The sequence below is a fragment of the Zophobas morio genome, unplaced genomic scaffold (genome assembly GCF_036711695.1).
Source record: "Zophobas morio isolate AGI-343-1 ecotype UQ-CSIRO unplaced genomic scaffold, CSIRO_AGI_Zmor_V1 ptg000002l, whole genome shotgun sequence".
Lineage (NCBI taxonomy): Eukaryota > Metazoa > Arthropoda > Insecta > Coleoptera > Tenebrionidae > Zophobas > Zophobas morio.
Genome location: NW_026972107.1, coordinates 1,886,095 through 1,909,653, shown reverse-complemented (window position 1 = coordinate 1,909,653; position 23,559 = coordinate 1,886,095). Strand labels below are relative to the sequence as shown.

Below are 23,559 nucleotides of genomic sequence, written 5' to 3'. Positions count from 1 at the left end.
CTCATTAATTTTTTTTTTGAGCCACACATAAATCACAAGCAGAAACTTATCATATTTTGCACATTTTAAGACGTCATCATTTTTTTGGGGAGATTATTTGGGGAGATTATTTGTCTCATAAAAAACCGGGACGGCAGACAGAGGGACAGACGGACAGACAGACAGACGGAAACGCTTACGCTCCGGAAGTAACAACTGATTCAATATCTCCAAAAACCTTTATTCAAACCACAATTCACATATCGACTATACCCCCAATCATAACAATATGGGACAAATACTCCCGCCCCGGTAACATAGACCCGGGCATTAACATCAACCCATTAGCCCCCACCAGACTGTTCAGGCGGCTGCTGATCTGCCCCCCATTCGGCTTGGCAACGATTTTCCCATCAACGTAGCTCACAATAACCCTCATATACTCGGGCCTAGCGTCCGTGCTCTGCTTCGAAACCGACTGAAAAAAACTTCCATAAAGGAGGCACAAAAATAGCCACTTTACGTACCACAACGTGAGGGATGGTGTGAAACTCCCACTCATTCGCGCCCTCCAAGTGGCGCAGCAGCGGGACTACGAACAGCAGACACGTCACACAAGCGGACACCGGATTTCCGGGCAAGCCGAAGACGATTTTCTTCGATCCTTCGTACGTGAGAGTGGCAAAGGTGGTGGGTTTGCTGAAAAATTATGATTACAATGAGTGTCTCTAGACACCTTTGAGACTTTACCCCGGTTTCATATTGACCCTGCCGAAGTGGATCGTGGCGCCAAAGTCATCAACCAACACTCTCTTGATGAAATCAAACTCCCCCATCGACACTCCCCCCGTGGTAATTAGAACGTCGTTGAGGGTGAGCGCCGTGGCGATGGCCTTTTTGATGGTATCTGGCCTGGAATGATCGAATTAATCCCGTTCTTAATCTCCAGGGAAAGCATTACTCGTCTTTGATGATCCCGTAGTCGTCACAGTCATAGTTGTACTCCTTGAGGAGATTGATTAGAGCCAAGCGGTTGCTGTCGCGGATCTGGCCAGGCTGTAACTCTTCATAATGGTCTCTCAATTCGTTCCCGGTCGTGAAAATACCCACGGACGCCGGCCTTAAATTCGAGCGGTTAATAATGGCACGAGTGCACATTTTTCCACTTACTTATAGACTGTAACTGTTGATTTTCCGACAGCTGCCAAGACTCCGATGTGGGGACCCTTCAAGCGCTCACCGCGCATTAAAACAACGGTATTTTTGGACACGTCACAGCCTAAGCGCCTGAAATCCGAAACACTAATTTTGCACATCTCCACTTCAATCAGTCTAAACCTGATATCCTGACCCTTCACAGGCATCTTGTTCACACTAATTTCAACTTCCTCGCCACCCTCCTTCGTGACGACACTGGTGTCCTCCACCTGGACTACGGCGTCGGCTCCTGCAGGAATAGGAGCCCCGGTCCCGATCCTCACAGCCTCCCCTTCTTGCAAAGGAATAACCTCCGGCTGCAACAACCCGTCAGAAACCACGACCAATATAGTCAAAGCAACGTACAGCGTCTCCAGCTCCCAGGGCTCTCCTGACGCGTCTCAAACCATCTCCATCGGCCGCTCTAACCGCGTAGCCGTCCTTAATAGACGCGTCAAAAGGTGGAACGTCGTCGTAGGACAGCACGTCTTCCGCTAAAACCCGATGGAGGGCGACCTCAATGGCTATCCGCTCAACCTCGGCCTCCAGCTGCGATTCCTGCACGATCACGTCCTTGGCGTCGTTAACCTCGAACATGGGGTAGGTGGACTCGCGAGGACGATCGGCCACATTGTCGGTGATCACCTTAATCAAAATACAATTATGATTAAGCGTTATTTAAATAGTTTTGTACCTTGCTGGGCCCGCAGCCGTCGATGAAGCGCACCCGCTTCTGCACCTTCTTGTGGAGCTTCTGGACCGCGTCGGTCTGGTCGGTGATGAGGGCCACGGCGTGCGGGATGCACTCCTGGACGAAGGAGAAGCACTCGACGGAGCCCTTGGCGCTGCCGGGGAGGTTGATGATGAGGGACTTGTCTTTGATGCCGCACACGGCCCGCGATAGCATGGCCATCGGAGTGATTTGGAGGCTGTTCGAGATCATGGCGTAGGTCACCCCGGGCGCTTCTCGCTCGATAACGGCGCGGGTGGCTTCCGGGGTCACGTCCCGAGGGGAGAATCCTGTTCCACCGGTGGTGAGAATTACGTTGCAGTGTTCCGATACCCACTTGTTGAGCGTATCGACGATTTGCTGGAGGTCGTCGGGGACGATGGCCTTTTGGCTGATTTGGAAGTCGGGGAAGGCTTTGCGGAAAGCTTTCTCGAGGGCGGGGCCCGAAGTGTCCTCTTTTTGGTGCGAGAAGCAGGAGTCGCTCACTGGAAAAGGGGGTAATGTAGTGTGTGGGGGTGGAGGAAGTCGGTGAAGGAGAAAAATTAGGGAAAATGGTGATAGAAAGATTTTAAAAGAAAAACAACGGAAAAAGACCTAGAACATTTGATGTTTTTGTGACGAAATACATGTACAAGAAAGTTTTAGTCTAGAAGATTTTTATTCGCACCCTCGAAATGCGACTGACGAAATCTCGAAAATATTTTATTAGGAAAAACTTGACGATGAGAAATTTAATGAATGCAGAGTTTAGATTGGAAGCACGACGTTTTCGTGGAATTCTAGAACTTTAAAAAATAGATGATGATATTTTAAAAGAACCAGAGAAGAAATATTTGGACTTACAGAATTTACAAAATGAATTTGAATAAAGAACTATAAGAAATCCTAGGAGGTTTTAATTTAAAAAGTGTACCCTGGAAAATTTAGATAGTGTGAAACAAGTCCACCATCAAGACAACGTGAATTCTAGAATATTAGAAAGTCTAAATAGATCATTGAGACGAATTCTAATCGAAAAGAGGAAAAATTAAACATAGAAGTAAAACTGCTGTTGAAGAAGAAAGCCAAATTCTACCGGTATAGAAATCACAAGAATATTATCTTAAAGAAGCAGATAACAAAAACAAAAATTTGACTTTGGTACAAGATCAAGGTTGAAAAAAACTACACTTAAAGAAGAAAGTGAGGCGATTTGATTTTGAAAAGATTCTAGTTGGATTCTGTTTGGCAAAGAAAAGATCTTAGGAGTTTCAACTTCTGTACGAGAGTGAGGTTCGTGAAGAAAACTAATCAAGATTAGAGAAAGTTGTAGAAGATTTCTGTTTAGAAACGAGGAGACATGGATGAATTTCGACTTCTAAAGTTGAAGAAAGAAGTTACAAGAACGGAATTCAAATAAAGTTTTAGAAGATTTTTATTTACACCTTAGAAGTGTGAAATTTCGATGAAGATGAAGTTCCAGAAAGAAGAAAACTGACGAAATTTCGAAAATATTTTGTTAGGAAAAACTTCATTCTGAGAAATTTTATTATTGCAGAATTTAAATTGAAAGCACGAAGTTTTCGTGAAATTCTAGAAGAATAAAGAATAGATGATGATATTAAAAAAACAGACGAAAATATTTGGACTTACAGAATTCACAAAAAAGAATTTGAATGAAGAAGAGATAGGAATTCCTGGAAGTTTAATATCAAAAAAGTACCCTGGAGAATTCAGACAGAAAACAAGTCCACCAAGACAACGTGAATTTTAGACAATTAGAAAATATAGATAGATCATTGAAAAAAATTGTAATCGAAAATAGGAAAAATCAAACAAAAAAGTAGAATTTCTATTGAAGAAAAATTGTGAAATAAAGAAGAGTTGTGGCGGATCTAGAAGGTTTTGCTAAACAAAAATATAATTCTAGCGGTGTAGGAATGGCAAGAAGACATTCTGCAAGAAATAGACTGTGAAAAGAGAATTTCTTCTTCAGTGACGGATTAAAATTGAGAAGAAACTACATTTATTCTGTTTGGCAATGGGGAGGTCTTAGGATTTTCGACTTCTATAGGAGATTGAAATTCGACAAGATAACTGACGAAGATTAGAAAAAGTTCTAGAAGATTTCTGTTTATAAATAAGAAAACGTCGAGAAATTGACGTCTCAATTTGAAGCAAGAAACTACCTGAAACGAATTCGAAAAACTTTCAGAAGATTTTTATTTGGAACCTAGAAGTGAGAAATTTCGACAGAAGATGAAGTCCGAGAAAGAAGATAACGATGAAATGTCTTGAAAATTTCAGAATATAGGAAAAACTTTATCCTGAAGAATTTGAATAATGCAGAATTTAGATGGAAAGTACGAAGTTTCCGTGAAATTCTAGAAGATTAAAGAATAGATGATGATATTAAAGAAAAGCAGACGGAAATATATGGACTTTCAAAATTCGCAAAAAAGAATTTGAATGAAGAAGAGATAGGAATTCCTGGAAGCTTAATATCAAAAAAGTACCCTGGAGAATTCAGACAGAAAACAAGTCCACCATCAAGACAACGTGAATTTTAGACAATTAGAAAATCTAGATAGATCATTGAAAAAAATTGTAATCGAAAATAGGAAAAATCAAACAAAAAAGTAGAATTTCTATTGAAGAAAAATTGTGAAATAAAGAAGAGTTGTGGCGGATCTAGAAGGTTTTGCTAAAGAAAAATATAATTCTAGCGGTGTAGGAATGGCAAGAAGACATTCTGCAAGAAATAGACAGTGAAAAGAAAATTTCGTTTTCAGTGAAGGATTAAATCTGAGAAGAAACTACATTTATTCTGTTTGGCAAAGGTGAGGTCTTAGCATTTTAGACTTCTATAGGAGATTGAAATTCGACAAGATAACTGACGAAGATTAAAGAAAGTTCTAGAAGATTTCTGTTTAGAAATAAGAAAACATCGAGAAATTGACGTCTCAAGTTGAAGAAAGAAACTACCTGAAACGAATTCGAAAAAGTTCAAGAAGATTTTTATTTGGAACCTAGAAGTGAGAAATTTCAACAGAAGATGAAGTCCAAGAAGGAAGATAACGATGAAATCTCAGGAAGATTTCAGAATACAGGAAAAACTTCATCTTGAAGAATTTTAATCATGCAGAATTTAGATTGAAAGCACGAAGTTTCCGTGAAATTCTGGAAGAATAAAGAATAGATGATGATATTAAAAAAAAACAGACGGAAATATTTGGACTTACAGAATGCCCAAAAAAAATTTGAATGAAGAAGAAATATGAATTCCTAGAAGCTTATAATCACAAAAGTACCGTGGAGAATTTAGACAGAAAACAGGTCCACCATCAAGACAACGTGAATTTTAGAATATTAGACAATGTAGATAGATCATTGTGAAAAATTCCAATCGAAGATAGGAAAAATTAAACATAAAAGACGAATTTCTGCTTTAGAAGGATGTGAAAAAAAGAAGAGTTGTGACAGATCTAGAAGGTTTTGCTAAAAAAGAATATTATTCTAGAGGTATTGGAATGACAAGAAGACATTCTATAAGAAACAGACAGTAAAAAAAAAATTTCGACTTCACTGCAGGATTAAATTTGAGAACAAACCACATTTGTTCTGTTTGGCAAAGAGGAAGTCTTAGATTGAAATTCGACATGATAACTGATGAAAATGAGCGAAAGTTCTAGAAGATTTCTGTTTAGAAATAACAAAACATCGAGAAATTGACGTCTCAAGTTAAAGAAAGAAACTATCTGACGTGAATTAAAAAAGTTCCAGAAGATTTTTATTTGGAACCTAGAAGTGAGAAATTTCGACAGAAGATGAAGCCCGAGAAAGAAGATAACGATGAAATCTCTTGAAGATTTCAGAATATAGGAAAAACTTCATCCTGAAGAATTTGAATAATGCAGAATTTAGATTGAAAGCACGAAGTTTCCGTGAAATTCTAGAAGAATAAAGAATAGATGATGATATTAAAAAAAAGCAGACGGAAATATTTGGACTTACAGAATTAACAAAAAAGAATTTGAATGAAGAAGAAATATGAATTCCTAGAAGCTTATAATCACAAAAGTACCCTGGAGAATTCAGACAGAAAACAAGTCCAAAAGCAAGACAACGTGAATTTCAGAGTATTAAAATCTAGATAGATCATTGACAAGAATTTTAATCGAGAATTGGAAAAATTAAACAAAAAAGTAGAATTTCTGTTGAAGAAAGTGAAATAAAGAAGAGTTATGGCAGATCTAGAAGTTTTTGCGAAAGAAGAATATAATTCTAGCGGTGTAGGAATAGCAAGAAGACATTCTACAAGAAATAGACAGTGAAAAGAAAATTTCGTCTTCAGTGACGGATTAAAATTGAGAAGAAACTACATTTATTCTGTTTGGCAATGGGGAGGTTTTAGGATTTTCGACTTCTATAGGAGATTGAAATTCGACAAGATAACTGACGAAGATTCGAGAAAATTCTAGAAGATTTCTGTTTAGAAATAAGAAAACATCGAGAAATTGACGTCTCAAGTTGAAGAAAGAAACTACCTGAAGCGAATTCGAAAAAGTTCCAGAACATTTTTATTTGAAACCTAGTAGTCAGAAGTTTCGACAGAAGATGAAGTCCGATAAAAAAGACGATGAAATCTCTTGAAGGTTTCAGAAAATAGGAAAAACTTCATCCTGAGGAATTTGAATAATGTAGAATTTAGATTGAAAGCACGAAGTTTCCGTAAAAATGTAGAAGATTAAAGAATGGATAATGATATTAAGAAAAGTCGACAGAAATATTTGGACTTAACAGAATGCCCAAAAAAAATTAGAAATGACAAGAAGACATTCTATACAAAACAGACAGTAAAAAAAATTCGACTTCACTGCAGAATTAAATTTGTGAACCAACCACATTTATTCTGTTTGGCAAAGAGGAGGTCTTAGGATTTTCGACTTCTATAGGAGATTGAAATTCGACATGATAACTGATGAAAATTAGCGAAAGTTCTAGAAGATTTCTGTTTAGAACTAACAAAACATCGAGAAATTGACGTCTCAAGTTAAAGAAAGAAACTATCTGACGTGAATTAAAATAGTTCCAGAAGATTTTTATTTGGAACCTAGAAGTGAGAAATTTCGACAGAAGATGAAGTCCGATAAAGAAGTTAACGATGAAATCTCTTGAAGATTTCAGAATATAGGAAAAACTTCATCCAGAAGAATTTGAATACTGCAGAATTTAGATTGAAAACGCGAAGTTTCAGTGAAATTCTAGAAGATTAAATAATATATAGATGATGATATTAAAAAAAGCAGACGGAAATATTTCGACTTTCAGAATTCGAAAAAAAGAATTTGAATGAAGAAGAGTTAAGAATTCCTAGAGTCTTATAATCAAAAAAGTGCCCTGGAGAATTCAGACAGAAAACAAGTCCACCATGGAGACAACGTGAATTTTAGAACATTAGAAAATCTAGATAGATCATTGAGAAGAATTCTAATCGAAAATAGAAAAATTAGACATCAAAGTAGAATTTCTATTGAAGAAGAATTGTGAAATAAAGACGAGTTGTGGCAGATCTAGAAGGTTTTGCTAAAGAAGAATATAATTCTAGCGGTATAGGAATGACAAAAAGACATTCTACAAGAAATAGACAGTGAAAAGAAAATTTCGTCTTCAGTGAAGGATTAAATTTGAGAAGAAACTACATTTATTCTGTTTAGCAGAGGAAAGGTCTTAAGACTTCCAACTTCTGTAGGAGATTGAAATTCGACAATATAACTGACGAAGATTGGAGAAAGTTCTAGAAGTTTTCTGTTTAGAAATACGAAAACATTGAGAAATTGACGTCTCAAATTGAAGCAAGAAACTGCCTGAAACGAACTTGAAAAGGTTCCAGAAGATTTTTATTTAGAACCTAGAAGTGAGAAATTTCGATAGAAGATGAAGTCCGATAAAGAAGTTAACGATGAAATCTCTTGAAGATTTCAGAATATAGGAAAAATTTCATTCTGAGGAATTTGAATAATGCAGAAGCACGAAGTTTCCGTGGAATTCTAGATGATTAAAGAATAGATGATAATATTAACAAAAAAAAATCTGAATAAAGAAAACATAAGAATTCCTAGAAGCTTATAATCAAAAAAGTACCCTGGAGAATTCAAACAGAAAACAAGTCCACCGTCAAAACAACGTGAATTTTAGAATATCAGATAATCTAGATAGATCATTAAGAGAAATTATAATTGAAAATAGGGAAAATTAAACCTCAAAGTAGAATTTCTGTTGAAGAAGAAAGTGAAATAAAGAAGAGTTGTGACAGATCTAGAAGGTTTTGCTAAAGAAGAATATAATTCTAGCGCTATAGGAATGACAAGAAGACATTCTACAAGAAACAGACAGTGAAAAAATTTTCCAGTTCAGTACAGGATTAAATTTGAGAAGAAACTACATTTATTCTGTTTGGCAAAGGAGAGGTCTTAGGACTTTCGACTTCTGTAGGTAATTGAAATTCGACAAGACAATTGACGAAGATTAGAAAAAGTTCTGGAAGATTTCTGTTTAGAAATAAGAAAACGTCGAGAAATTGACGTCTCAAGTTGAAGCAAGAAACTACCTTTAGCGAATTCGAAAAAGTTCCAGAAGATTTTTATTTGGAACCCAGAAGTGTGAAATTTCGACAGAAGATGAAGTCACAGAAAGAAAATAGCGATGAAATCTCTTGAAGATTTCAGAATATAGGAAAGACTTCATCTTGAGGAATTTGAATAATGCAGAAGCACGAAGTTTCCGTGAAATTCTAGATGATTAAAGAATAGATAAGATAAGAATTTCTAGAAACTTATAATCAAAAACTTGGAGAATTCAGACAGAAAACAAGTCAACAATCTTGAATAGGTGATATTTCTGAAGACCTAGAGGAAACAAAAATACAAAAACCTACAAGGTTCTAAATAAAAATAGAAGAATCTTATATAAGGTGTCAAAGTAGAATTGCTGAAAAAATAATTCAACCATTTAAGATATTCCATAGATTTTAATTCCTGAAAGTTCTAGTGGTGTTCTACTTGGGAATTGAACGAGAATCAGAAATTGCAAGTCCTGTAGAAGATTGAAATTTAGGATTACAATTCACAAAGTTGAATAAAAACATAAGAAAATTTCTGTTTATTAAGCAGAAGAAATTTTTCATCCTTCAGCATCTCGGTGTACGCAAAGCTTAAAAAAACAACGTACCTGTCAGAATGCCGCATGTCTGTGGTGAAGCCATTGTAGAAATTCGAGAACTTTCTTCTTGGAATGTTAATACCGCCAAATATTCTAATGTAAAAAGAAAAAATGTTATTAGATATTTTGCTTTTGCTATCACTTCCGTCCCTTTCCTTCAGTTAAACCTCGTTTTGTCAAAATTAATTTAAAAAAGCGAGCAACTCAACGAAAAATATTTGTATCATCCACTTGAAAGATGTTACGTGTTTATTTGAAATGAAAACCCTTCCGCTTTAATTCTGATAAGAAATGCACATATTTAATGCAACTTTGTAGCGATATCAGGTGTCATGAACTACAGTTTTTTACTGTTAAACAAATTCCAAGAACAGGGTTAGGTCAAGTTAAAGATAAAATTATTCGTTTTTCACAACAAAAACATTAACACTTTAACGTTGTTTGGTAGTTTATTTATCGTTGTTAAAAAGATATTTCATAAATTTGATTTATTATATCTAATCATTCTCAGGCAAAACAGGAAAAAACGTCTATAAAAAACAGCCCGATTAATTACTCAAGATTTCATCCATTAATATTATTAGTGACTCAAATTAAACCATAGTAATTATGGCAGTTTCTCCTTTATAGTCGTAATAATGGACCTATAGCTCCAAATGTCCCCTTCTAACTCGCCTAATGTTCAATAAAAGCATTCAGGACCACCTCGAACCCGAGCTTTAAGCACGTTCAAGATTCACATCCAAGAGAACAAAGCTAGAGGTTTTCATTCAACTTGCTTATAATCCAAATTTTTTGCATTAAATGGACAAATCACCGACTTGTCCCATGTTGTAACAACACAACGTGACACGAATCTTATTGGCGCCAAGCTCGATTATTTTTTATTTTGTTTGCCGACAACCGTAAGAGATAAGAATATTATTTGTAGCGCGATAAGGATCCAACAAAATAAAGTCGAATAACTAACAATTCCGTGAAATAATTGCCCTATCTCTATAACCGTATCGATCTCAAACTCGCTAACTCGTGTAAAATAAACAAGCGGACACTTTCCCGGTACAAACTTTGCGACGAGGAAGATTGAAGACATGCTTCTGTTGAATTATTCACGACCGACACGGCTCATAACCAAGTTATTCCCGTTCTGGATCGAACCTTTTTATATTTAACTTATGGAAGCGGCGGGATTGGATGTTTGACAGTTATGGTATTTTCTGTTGTGCTTTGAAGTTATTGGGGCTATTGTTGGTAATATTTGCGCCCGTTTTCCCGGCGAAGTGACGGGAGTTTGCCACTTCGTAACTTCGGGATAAGTAGCTATAACTCGAAAATAGCTCATGATGTTAAATTCATAAGTTATGGGGTTGCGAGCCGGGCGGTTTTGACGTTTATGAAATAAGATTGGATTCTCCTGGGGGATCATTGAGAGATCGGGTCCATGGAGGAGTTTTTTCTGCGTCGTAGCGCTAGTGGCATGAAAAATGCACAGAATTTAATAAAATGTGTGATTTAGATGTTCCAACTTTCATAAAACAAAAACAGGAAAGGGGAATTGGCTTGTCAGAGTCGCGAAAAAAGAAGTCTTTTTCTTGGCACGTTTTTGCTTAAAATTAAAAACGCGATAATGAGCGACTACAAATTTACCTACCTTGAGAAGTCGATTTCGGCTTCTTGTTACAACGTGGCACTAATTAATAATTACAGACAGCGACGTCTGGGATTTTATAACGAACCTTGCACAAATTCCAGACACAAATTTCGATATTTTATTAGTTGAAACTGGGTCGAATTTAATTGTGTCCTTTTCGGTTTTGAAATGTGTACTATTTTCGTCAATTTCTCTTCGCGTATTGTAACTGCTGCACTACGCAGTAATTTATGATTTAAAATATCGAAAGTCGCTTACGACTGGCCATAAACCCGTTTACGAGCTACTTTATTTTAGCTTCACAGAGGTCTTAAAATTCGTTCAGTGTGCACATTTTACGACTGAGTCGATGTTTCTGGTTCCCGAGCAAGCGCCCAAGGTATGGCTCCTAGAAGAGGAAAAAGTAGGTTTTCCGTTTCCGGTTGTCGTCGTCTGGTGGTGAATTGTTAAACAGATAAAATCCGAAACTGCTGGATTAACCAAACGTCATCTCAAAATTTTTCAAAGTAAATCCTGTTCAAAATTGATTTATCATCAGTATTTGTTAAGATACGACTGATTTTGGCACATCACATAACTCCAAGAAAATAGAGGGTGGGTGGGCGGGGCTAAAATTAATTAAAATAAGCGTTCTTATTACTATACGATTTTTAGATTTTTGGGATTTTTGTTTTGTTTCGAGTCTTTGGAATCTTTAAAATTTTTGTCATGTTAAGAGTTAGATATAAAAAAAAAACATTAATGGCCGTGGTTCATTTTGGTAATTCTGGAAAAATGTTTCTACAATACGAAATTACCAAATTTTGGGTAATTTTCGAAAGTGCTTGTTGAAAAGTCAAAAATTTCCTAGCGAAATTTGAAAAACTGAGCTTTTGGTAGAGTTGTCTAAAAATTTAGAGAAAATTCTAGAAAATAGATATCGACGAACTGGTTCGAAAAGGCTGTTTAATGGCACCAGAGAAAGACTTTCGAAATTTTCATCTTCAAAATGAAATTTTTAAAATGTTCCAAAAATAACTATATTATTTTGATGATTCTGGAAAAATGGTTCGAATTTTCTAAGAAATGTTCTGCGAGTCGAAATCAACAAACAAATGTCGTTAGGTAATTTTCGACAATGCCCTGAAAGACGTCAAAAATTTCGTAAGAGCTTTGAAAAATTGAGTTTATGGGCAAGCTGCCTAAAAATCCACATAAAATTGTCGAATACAAAGATCGACGAACTGATCCGTAAAGCAGCCTATTGAGGGACCCAGACCAAAATTTTCAAAATTTTTGATTCCAGAATCGAATTTTTTTAATTTCCCAAAAATTTTTGAAAAGTTTTAAGAGTTGTCTAAAAATCCACAAAACATTATAGGATATAGATATCGACAAACTGATTCAAAAAACAGCCGGTTGATGGATCCAGGCCAATTTCTGATTTCAAAAATCAAAATTTTAAAACAATATACCAAAAATGGCAATGTTTAATTTTCATGGTTCTGTAAAAGTGACTCGAGTTTTCGAAAAATTGTTTCTGTGAGTCAAAATCAATAAAAAAATGACTTTTAGTAATTTTCGAAGAACAAATTTTTCAAAAAATTGTTCTTGGCAAATTGTCTAATCCACAAAAATTTCTGGGAAAAGAATATCGATGAACTGATTATAAAACATGACCTGTTGACGATTTCAGACCAAGATTTTAAATTTTCAGTCTCAAAATAAAATTTTTGAAATGTCAAAAATGTCTATATTTCGTTTTGATGAGTCGGAAAAGTGGTTGGAATGTTTTAAGAAATGTTGCTGAAAATGATTTAAGCAACTCGAAAACAATAAACAAATTTCTTTAAGTAATAAAAAAAATCGATATTTTGTTAAGTTGTCTAAAAATGTACAAACATTTGTGGAATATATATATCTTCCATAATCATTAGCATCAACGAACCAAAAACATCTACAATTAAATTCAACAACAAAAACCTGATAACAATCAATATCATTACCCTACTTAGTTTAATCTTATCAACCCCAATTGGTAAGCTAATTCGAAAAACATAGTCGGTTGATGGACCCAGACTGAGATTTTCGAAATTTTTGACGACAAAATCGACTTTTTAAAATATCCCAACAATGGTGTTAGTTCATTTTGGTGATTCTGGAAAAGTGCTTTTACAATCCGAAATCAACCAAAAAATGTCTTTGAGTAATTTCCAAAAGTGCTTCATGAAAAATCAAAAATTTCATAAGGGGGAGCACTGAAAAAACGAGCTTTTGGTAGATTTTTCTAAAAATTCGGAAAGAATTCTAGAAAATATTTAGAAATCGATGATTGATTCGAAAATATCATATATCATGGCCCCAGAGCAAGATTTTCGATTTGGAAACTTTAGAATTTTTGTAATTTCTAGGAACATTAATACCACCAAGATTTTTACAATTTTTAAGATTTTTTTGGATGTTTTTTCTATTTAGAACCTAAAACTTTAGTTTATTTAGCATCTTTGGTGCCTTTACTATTATTATTTTAGTGTATGCAAATTTTAAGATTTTTAGAATTTTTGAAAGGTTTCAAACGTTTTAAATATTTCAAACAATTGGAAACTTTGGAATTTTTAGAATATCTCTAATCTTAAGATTGTGTGTAAACTTTTGAAATTTTGATATTCAATGTTTTTTTGTTTTCTTTTAATTTTTGGGGATTTTCGTAATTTGCAAAATTTTTAAAATTTCCAGAATGTTCAGATTTTCCAAATTAGCCCAAGTTTTCAGATTTTCCGAAGTACACAAAATGACCAGAATTTCCACATTTTCTAAAATTATTGGGCTCCAGTTATACCAGAATAAAAAAATCATCAAATTTGAGATAGGGCGGGTGGGCGGGGCTTACATCTTTTCACAACAAGAAACTTAGACACATATTAAAACAGGAAGCAAAATGTAGGTTTTTGGAAAAAATCAAAATTATAGAATAAGTGATTAGATTTCACTTATTCATCCCAGCATAAAACTTGATGACGTCATCTCAAAAGTGTTTAAAAAACTAGTGAATGGGTCAATATGATTTATAGGGTAAATCTTAAATGGTTCACCTAATTTTTCCGAAATTCTAGGTACACAATACTCTTGTTATTAGTATTACATTGTACTTATCAAAATTGATGTATTCATTCCCACAAAAAAATTAATGGCGGCACATACAGTTTATTAAAAATATTTTTTTAACTTATAAATATTGAAAAATTGGACTTGTTTAATGAATTGTCCTTGAGAGGCGGGGAACCTTCTGTGTAAGTAATTTTAGACCAGTTATCATTTTTTTAATAATTAATTATTGAAATACAAAAAGTTGTAGCCCAAAGTTTACATAAGTACGCTTTTGTGGAGAGTAGTCAATTTTTGAAATTCCGACGCGACGTTGCCACGTTATTCCAGTTTCCTTGAAATTTTTTAGTAATACAAAGGTCGACAAAAAATGCAATTGGCTTATTTTTAAAATCTGCGTTACGATCTTCTGTGAGAACATAAATTATTTTCAAATCGATATTTAATTTTTTTCAGCTGGAACACCCCGTTTTTTATTAGTGCACATCGAAAGAAAGAACAAAAATATAGTAAAATGCACTAATGAAACATAGGGTATTTTGTTTGATAAAAGTGAAATATATTTGAGTTTTAGACTTTTTTATAAACACTCTGTATAAAAAAATAATTTAATTGATACCACAAGGCGCGAATCTCTGTTTATCTTTCCATAACATCTTGTAATACAGATTATAAATATTAACGTTATTGTGATTTTTTTTCTAAACCCTTGCGTTGCAAAAAAAAAATAAAATACATACATTGGAATAATTTGGCAACGTCGCATTGGAATTTTAAAAATAAACAAGGTTGTAAATCAGATAACGAGGACAATCGAAATATTTAAAAATATATAGGGTGTTCAATAAAAAAAATGGATGCATGTGTACCTCAAAAACAGAACACTTTGTATAGTTGAAAATAATTTTAGTGTATGCTACTTAAAGAACTACGTAACCTTAGTTTTTAACTTTTTTTCTACATCGAGTAATTAATGAGAAGAAGGACGGCGCGCTTAATGACTCACCCTGTATATATGTATTTTATATAAGAAAGTAAATTGGAATTACGTAAAATTAAAGTTAGCTACTGACTTTTGTAGTAGACTCTGGAGAAATCACCTTGTATAAGCAGCACTCGTAACAATAATTATATTACTATATTTTATTCTATCTTTAAGGTGTAACACACAACTTAGTTTTTTTAAGTGAAGTATATTTTTACATGTTTTGATTGATTTCTTCTTAGGGTTTATTCCAAGTTTCTTGAAATTTTTTACTAATACAAAGCTTCATAAAAAATTGAAATAGGCTTATTTTTTTATGTAGAACGCGTATAAAAAAATCTCAAATGTTACAATTTTCACATCGAGGTTTTTTTTTTCAAATAAAACACCTTGTATTTTATTACTGCATACCCAAAAAAAAAAAAGAGTAAAATGCAGTAATAAAATATAGGGTATTCTGTTTGACGAAGGTGAAATATCGACATTTGAAAATTGTAATGCCTTACATTTTTTTTATAACCACTCTGTATAATAAAATTTAATTTAATTAATACCACAACAAGGCGGGAATCTCTGTTCATCTTTCCATGAAATCTTATAACACAAATTATACATATTAACCTTATTGTGAATTTTTTCTAAACCCTTGCATTGCTAAAAAAAAATTCAAGAACACTGGAATAATTTGCCAACGTTGGATCGGAATTTTAAAAATAAACAAGGTTGTAAATCAGATAACGAGGACAATCGCAATATCTAAAAATATATAGGGTGTCCTATTAAAAAAAAATTGGGTGTATGTTGTACCTCAAAAACAGAACACTCTGTATACTTGAAAATAATTTTAGTGTATGCTACTTAAAGAACTACGTAACCTTAATTTTTAACATTTTTCTATCTCTAGTAATTAGGTGGAGGACCGCACGCTTAATGACTCACCCTGTATATATTTTATATATGAAAGTAAATTGGAGTTAAGTAGAATTAAAGTTGGTTACCGACTTTTTTAGTAAACTCTGGAGAAATCACCTTGTATAAGCTGTACTCGTAACAATAATCATATAACTACTTTTGTCTTCATAATTTTCAAAATATATACAGGGTGGTCAGTAAGCTCGAGGTCCTCCATATCTCATTAATTATTAAAATAGAAAAAAAAAATCAAAAACCAAAGTTGTGCGGTTCTTTGAGGATTATACTTTAAAATTATTTTTAACTGTACAGAGTGTACTGTTTTTAAGGTGTAACACACAACTTAGTTTTTTTAAGTGAAATACCCTGTATATGTTTACATATTTTGAATGATTTCTTATTAGGGTTTTATCCAATTTTCTTGAATTTTTTTAGTAATACAAAGCTTCATAAAAAATTGCAACAGGTTTATTTTTTAAATCTGCGTTACTATCTTGTGTGAGACGATAAATAAACATAAACGCTTTGTTGTGGTCTAAATTAAACTAGACCTTAATATGTAGAACGCTTATAAAAAAATCTCAAATGTTACAATTTTCACATCCAGGTTTTTTTTCAATTAGAACACCTTGTATTTTATTACTGCATACCCAAAAAAAAAGAGTAAAATGAAGTAATAAAATACAGGGTATTCTGTTTGACAAAGGTGAAATATCTACATTTGAAAATTGTAATGCTTTATATTTTTTTAAAAAACACTCTGTATAATAAAATTAATACCACAACAAGGCGGGAATCTCTATTCATCTTTCCATGAAATCTTGTAACACAAATTATACATATTAACCTTACTGTGAATTTTTTTCTAAACCCTTGCATTGCTAAAAAAAAATTCAAGAACACTGGAATAATTTGGTAACGTTGGATCGGAATTTTAAAAATCAACAAGATTGTAAATCAGATAACCAGGACAAGCGAAATATCTAAAAATTTATAGCGTGTTCTATTTAAAAAAAAATTGGATGTATGTTGTACCCCAAAAACAGAACACTCTGTATATGTGAAAATAATTTTAGTGTACGATACTTAAAGAACTACCTAATCCTAGTATTAACTTTTTTTATCTCTAGTAATTAATGAGATCGCGGACCGCGCGCTTAATGACTCACCCTGTATATATTTTATAATGAAAGTAAATTGGAGTTACGTAAAATTAAAGTTATTTACTCACTTTTGTAGTAAACTCTGGAGAAATCACCTTGTATAAGCTTTACTCGTAACAATAATCATGGTACATACTTTTGTCTTCATAATTTTCAAAATATATACAGGGTGGTCACTAATCTCGCGGTCCTCCATATCTCATTAATTATTAAAATAGAAAAAAATTAAAAACCAAAGTTGTTGTTTTTTTTTTAAATAGAACATCCCGTATTTAATTACTGCATACCCAAAGAAAGAACAAAAAAAGAGTAAAATGCAGTAATAAAATACAGGGTATTCTGTTTGACAAAGGAGACATTTGAAAATTGTAATGCTTTACATTTTTTTCATAAGCACTCTGTATGACAGAATTTAATTTAATTGATACCACAACAAAGCGCCATTCCCTGGTTATTTTTCCAAAAAATATTGTAACAGAAATTATAAATATGATCCTATGTGATTTTTTTTTATAAACCCTTGCATTGCTAAAAAAGACTCAAGAACATTGGAATAATGTGGCAACGTCGCATCGGAATTACAAAAATAAACAACGGTTGTAAATCCTATAACGAGGACAATCGAAATATCTAAAAATATATAGGGTGTTCTATTAAAAAAAAATGACACCCTGTATATCTTTTATATATGAAAGTAAAATTGGAGTTACGTAAAATTTTGCAACCACAGTTTATTTTCGAACTTCTGATGCGACCTTGCCACGTTATTCCAATTTCCTTGAAATTTTTTGACAATGGAAAGAAGGTTTTACAAAAAAATTGCAATAAGGTTATTTTTAAAGTCTTACAATATTTTGTGGAAGGATAGATAAAAGTACGCGTTTTGGTGTGGTTTCAACTAAATCAGATTTTAATATACAAAGTGTCTATAAAAAATTATACATAAAACTTTAGAGTTTTCAAATGTCGATATTTCACTTTTTTCAAATGGAACACCCTGTATCTGACTCTATCTTTGTCCTCATTCTTCTAAAACGTCGATGTGTCTCTTCAAACGGTAAAAAATTGCTATCACCTCTAAATATAGAAAACACTAAAAAGAAAGATAACTTAAAATAGAATAAGATTGTAAATTGTAATAATTAAAACATTTTTACAAACACTGTAATTTTTTTGTTAAAAAAATTCAAGAAAATCAGAAAAACGTGGCAATCGTAATTTCAAAAATAATAATAATTAATCGAGGACGCACGCTTAGTGACTCACCCCGTATATAAACTAATAAATTGACGTTTAAATTAGCCTGCTATTTCCTAAGCTTACGCATTTTTTGAATGTATTCCATATTTTTTAAAAATAGAGAACGAAGTGCCAACACACACTCATTATTAATTCAAACCAATAAGTAACAACAGTCGCTGTGTCTATATTTTTATTACGTCAAGTGAATAGTATATGTAGGGCCAGCCGCCTTAGTCCTATTTTTGTCACAGTAAAGCCCACATATTTTAAAAATAGCGTACGCAAAATAGTGTTTTAATGCCACAGCGGAAATTTCGTACAATCTCACCAACACCGGAGTGTGAATGTTTACCTACTGTCGAGCGGGGTATAAAAATCCGAAATGCAAAAAAATGTTATCAGATAACAATGTTTATAGTGTGACGTTTTATTATTTTTGAGGACACTGACCCAGTAATACGAGTGCATTTAATTCCAATTTGATTTGCCTCGGTGTTTACCGAATCAGGTCGAAAAGCAATAAAATGTGCTAAATTACGAATATTCTTGTTAAGTGGTGTTTATACGGTTGTTAGTCGGGCGAACAAGCGCAGGAAATAAAAATTGGTCTAAAGAGTTTAGACAGTACTTCCCTCGCTGTCGGAAACTTGACGACTGCATGCCTATTGTGTTTTTTTTCTCATTACATTTTTGTAGTGGGAATTTAAAAAAAAATTGCGATGACGTCATCAACATTTTTGCAAGGACACGTATATCAGTTGGGATAGATGTAGTGTAATACTAAGAATAAAATTATTATATTCTCAAATTTTCGGGAAAATGAATTGGGTCGTTTGAATATTGATTTGTAATAATCAATAAAATAACGAAACAATTTACTCACGTATACGTATCAGAGGCAACTGAAAATCGTGTATGTATAAACATTCTTAATTTAAGATGACAGGCGTAACAGCATACGTGAGAGCCAAACAGAGAAACTGTAAACAAAACGACCATCGGTTTTATTGCTTCGACTTCCGCTTATTATATAAAACATTGGGTTTTATTTTAATTCTTGACGGTGAAATTCACAATTGGTTGATTATAAACATGTCTATTTCACATTCGCGGAACCAAGTGAGCGCATAAAACAAATGCAGGTCTGTAATGTTAAAGTCGATGTAAATAAGCGTGCTTTTTGCGAGTTTTTCCTTTAACAAATTTTGTGTCTACCAAATTGGGTTGGTTGGGGTGTAATACTAATAATAAGTGTTGCCTTTAATTTAATCAATAAAATAAATTGACTTCATTAATTTTTTTGAACCACCTCTTAAGAAAATCTAAAAAATATGAATGGAATGATAAATCACAAGTACAAACTCATCATATTTTTTGCATTTTAGATAGGATTTATTCAGCAAAATTTAAGGGTGACGTCATCAATTTTTTTAGGAGGGATGAACAAATACATTTTGAACAAAAGTTTACCATGCTTATAATAACTTTAAAATATTCCCAAGATTTCAAAGCATTCGGTTTTGTAATTCCTGATTAAATCGATAAAATAAATTCACGCCTTCATTAATTTTTTTGAGTCACCCTGCATATGCAAATCCAAAAATATGAATGGAATGATAAATCACAAGTACAGACTCATCATATTTTGTACATTTTAGATACGATTTATTCGGCAAACTTTTGAGCTGACGTCATCAGTTTTTTGTAGAAGATAACCAAATATATTTTGACTAAAAATTTATTATGCTCTTTATAACTTTAAAACATCTGCAAAATTTCAAAGCATTCGGTTTTGTGGTTCCTGATTAAATCAATAAAATAAATTTACGCATTCATTAATTTTTTTGAGTCACCCTGTATATGCAAATCGAAAAAATTTGAATGGAATGATAAATCACAAGAAGAGACTCACCATATTTTGTACATTTTAGATAGGATTTTTTCAGCAAAATTTTGTGGTGACATCATAAATTTTTTAGGGGGGACGACCAAATGCGTTTTGATCAAAAATTTACCATGCTTATGATAATTTTAAAATATCTTCAAGATTTCGAAGCATTCGGTTTTGTAGTTCCTGAGTAAATCAGTAAAATAAATTTACGCTTTCATTTATTTTCTTGAATCACCCTGTATATGCAAATCCAAAAAATATGAATGGAGTGATAGATCACAAGTACAGACTGATCATATTTTGTACATTTTAGATATGATTTATTCGGCAAATTTTCGAGCTGACGTCATCAAGTTTTTGGAGGGGATAAGCAAATATATTTTGACTAAACATTTATTATGCTCTTTATAACCTTAAAACATCTGCAAGATGTCAGAGCATTCCGTTTTGTAGTTCCTGATTAAATCAATAAAATATATTTACGCATTCATTAATTTTTTTGAGTCACTCTGTATATGCAAATCCAAAAAATATGAATGGAGTGATAAATGACAAGTACAGGCTCATCATATTTTGTATATTTTAGATATGATTTATTCGGCAAACTTTCGAGCTGACGTCATCAAGTTTTTGGAGGGGATAAGCAAATATATTTTGACTAAACATTTATTATGCTCTTTATGACCTTAAAACATCTGCAAGATTTCAGAGCATTCGGTTTTGTAGTTCCTGATTAAATCAATAAAATATATTTACGCATTCATTAATTTTTTTGAGTCACCCTGTATATGCAAATCCAAAAAATATGAATGGAGTGATAGATCACAAGTACAGACTCATCATATTTTGTACATTTTAGATATGATTTATTCCACAAACTTTTGAGCTGACGTCATCAAGTGTTTGGAGGGGATAAGCAAATATTTTTTGACTAAAGATTTATGATGCTCTTTATAGCCTTAAAACATCTGCAACATTTCAAAGCATTCTGGTTAGCAGATTAAAAATTAAATTTCAAAATGTTGTTTTATAATTTTGATTTTTTTTTCAAAAATCTGGACGTTTCGGGTGAAAAGTCGATTCAGAGTTGTAAACTACATGTGTAGGACTATGTTATTTTATACAATTGAAAACCCATTTACTATGTACAATTTTGAAGTGACGTCATCGCATTAGTGGTGGGGATGATTAGACAAATTTTGGTTAGCGTTTTACCATCTACATGATATTCTTAATATAAGTACAAAATTTCACAACAATCGGTCGAGTACTTTCGGAGATTATCTGTCTAATAAAAATCCGGGACAACAGACGGACAGACGGACAGACGGACGGACAGACGGACAGACGGACAGACGGACGGACAGACGGACAGACGGACAGACGGACAGACGGACAGACGGACAGACAGACGGAAATGGGAGACCTATTTCTTCGTCTTCTAGGGGTCATGAAAGATCGAGAAAACGTAAAAGTAGAGAGTCGGCCGACGGACTCGATTACAATACTTCCTTTGCTTACGCTCGGGAAGTAATAATTTAGACAGGTTTTCACAGTAAGAGACGCTCGTAAACCCGGATTATATATTATATAAATCCAAAATGTAAAAAAATGTCCGTTTATAGTGTTTATATGTATGTGGTGACAGATTGTGTGATAAATTGCTGTTGGAAAATTTGTCATAATTAAAATAACTGAGATGGATGGTTTCTGGACTTGCTGCCAAACACGACCTGGACAATAATAACAATTTTTTGTTTCAATTTGGCGGTGAATTTACCACACAAACTCGCTTGGGTCTAGTTTCACGAAACTTGAGCCTTTGTCAGATCTTGTAATTGTACTTGACGGAGGCTTTGTTTGACCCGAGTAATTACGAAAACGTCCTCCTTAATACTCAAGATCGAGCTCCTATCTACATGCAACGTCACGCGACCAAATAATGCACGTCCTTGACAAACTAATAAGTCATTGTTGAAAAAAAACGAAAAAACGGTGTAAGCCGGCACTGCTTTACCAATCCCAGCACTTCCAGAAGCTCAACCTTGGTCGATTTTTGCACCAGAACCCAAGTCTTTGGCGTCTTCTTCCGACGCCGCCGCCGTACGCGACCCCGCCCACCTTACGTCAGAGGCAATGAACTTAGTGTCCGCTCATCACTATGAAAATAAAAACGCGTCGCGACGTCCCCATGACCTACATCGCCGGAAACCCGAAAAACTGACCTGCGTAGGAAGAGCACGCCGGCACACTCGCTCAGTCAACGTGCAGTAGTCGGACTGTGCCGACCTGGAGTTCGCACTCAGTCAGCGACGATCTGCGCGTCGAGCATGACGTCGAAACGATGCCGCAACGCGACTTAGTACTTCTCGCGCTGGTCGCGCTGGTGCTCGCGGAGGGCCGCATCTGCCCGCAGATGGACGTCCGCAACAGCCCCAGCTCGCTGGCGAAGCTGCGCAACTGCACCATCATCATGGGCCACCTGCAGATCGTGCTGATGGACGCGGTGGCGAACGAGAGGGAGTTCGACGGGTATTCGTTCCCAGAGCTCACGCAGATCGTGGACTACCTGTTGTTGTACAGAGTGATGGAGCTGAGCTCGCTGAAGAGGCTGTTCCCGAACTTGAGAGTGATAAGGGGGCGCAGGCTGTTCGCGGACGGGTTCGCGCTAGTGGTGTACAAGATGCAGCACCTGGAGGAGGTGTGTGTGTGGTGTGGTGATAGTGCAGGGAGCGAAGGGAGCGCAGGTTTGAGGTAGATACGGTGGTACGTGACGAATGTTTATGTCTAGACGGGAAGTAGGAGCTCGGGAATACTGGTACTACCCGACTAATCGGTACTCATCGCCAAGAATAATTAATGAAGAAATTTGATAGGCATTTCGGAACGTGGACCGAATTATACATTGAAAGTCGGTGTAAACAAACAACAGTGTGGGTGGGTACTGTTGGTACTTCACACTTTCCGACTCTTGTCTCAGTGGTACTTCTGGTACTCACCGAGACGAATCAATTACATTTCGGCGGTTACACCATGCAACAGAATTAACACTTTTTATTTTCACTGGAATGACGTGAGATTTTATTCTTTGCCATGGACGTTGCCAGAAAAAATAAGTTACACATCCGGGTCACATCAGGTTTTTCAGAAAAACCATTGAATACATTTTTCGCACCATAATTTCAAGCCAAATAAACACTTCAGTCTTTCCACAAAATAATAGTTCTACCCGCTATCAAAGGTAAATAAATGTGTAATGTTTAAGGACGTGATACCAAAACCAGTTTTTCACTTGTGGAATGTGTCACTCCGATAAAAAATAAATCAATATTCGGAATATCAGATAATCAACAAATTGTACAGTTTTTGAGAAACCACACTTTTTTTCGTGTTTTAGACAAACGATATTTTATTGTCTTTTGAAACAAGCAACCGGCGGAAGTTTTGTTAAGTGATGTTTATACAGCTGTAAGATTGTCGAGCAAACTTGGGGGATAATAGTTGGGATAAAGTTTCAGCGTGAGA

At 34.4% G+C, this 23,559-nt stretch overlaps 2 protein-coding genes across 3 annotated transcripts in view; one reads left to right on the top strand and one right to left on the bottom strand.

Annotated features, from left to right (window-relative positions):
- Window positions 1–199: 199 nt before the first annotated feature.
- On the bottom strand, window positions 200–22,348 carry LOC135123965 (gephyrin). 2 transcript variants are annotated; one of them, XM_064048834.1, is made up of 11 exons: window positions 22,260–22,280; window positions 10,758–11,145; window positions 9,116–9,199; window positions 1,871–2,391; window positions 1,543–1,821; window positions 1,318–1,493; window positions 1,150–1,266; window positions 941–1,099; window positions 730–891; window positions 507–678; window positions 200–457 (listed from the first exon to the last, which is right to left on the bottom strand). In XM_064048834.1, exons 3-11 carry the CDS (start codon window positions 9,147–9,149, stop codon window positions 236–238), a joined length of 1,842 nt encoding a protein of 613 aa, XP_063904904.1. In that variant the 5' UTR covers window positions 9,150–9,199; window positions 10,758–11,145; window positions 22,260–22,280; the 3' UTR covers window positions 200–235. The 2 variants fall into 2 exon arrangements, with proteins under 2 accessions (XP_063904904.1, XP_063904897.1); XM_064048827.1 differs by lacking the exon at window positions 10,758–11,145 and having other exon boundaries at window positions 22,260–22,348.
- The window catches only part of LOC135123946 (insulin-like receptor), a 73,979-nt gene continuing 72,709 nt past the window's right edge, over window positions 22,290–23,559 (top strand). The window contains exon 1 of the mRNA XM_064048811.1: window positions 22,290–22,735. Coding sequence (XP_063904881.1) covers window positions 22,379–22,735 — 357 coding nt within the window. The 5' untranslated portion in view covers window positions 22,290–22,378. The remainder of the gene's footprint in view (window positions 22,736–23,559) is intronic.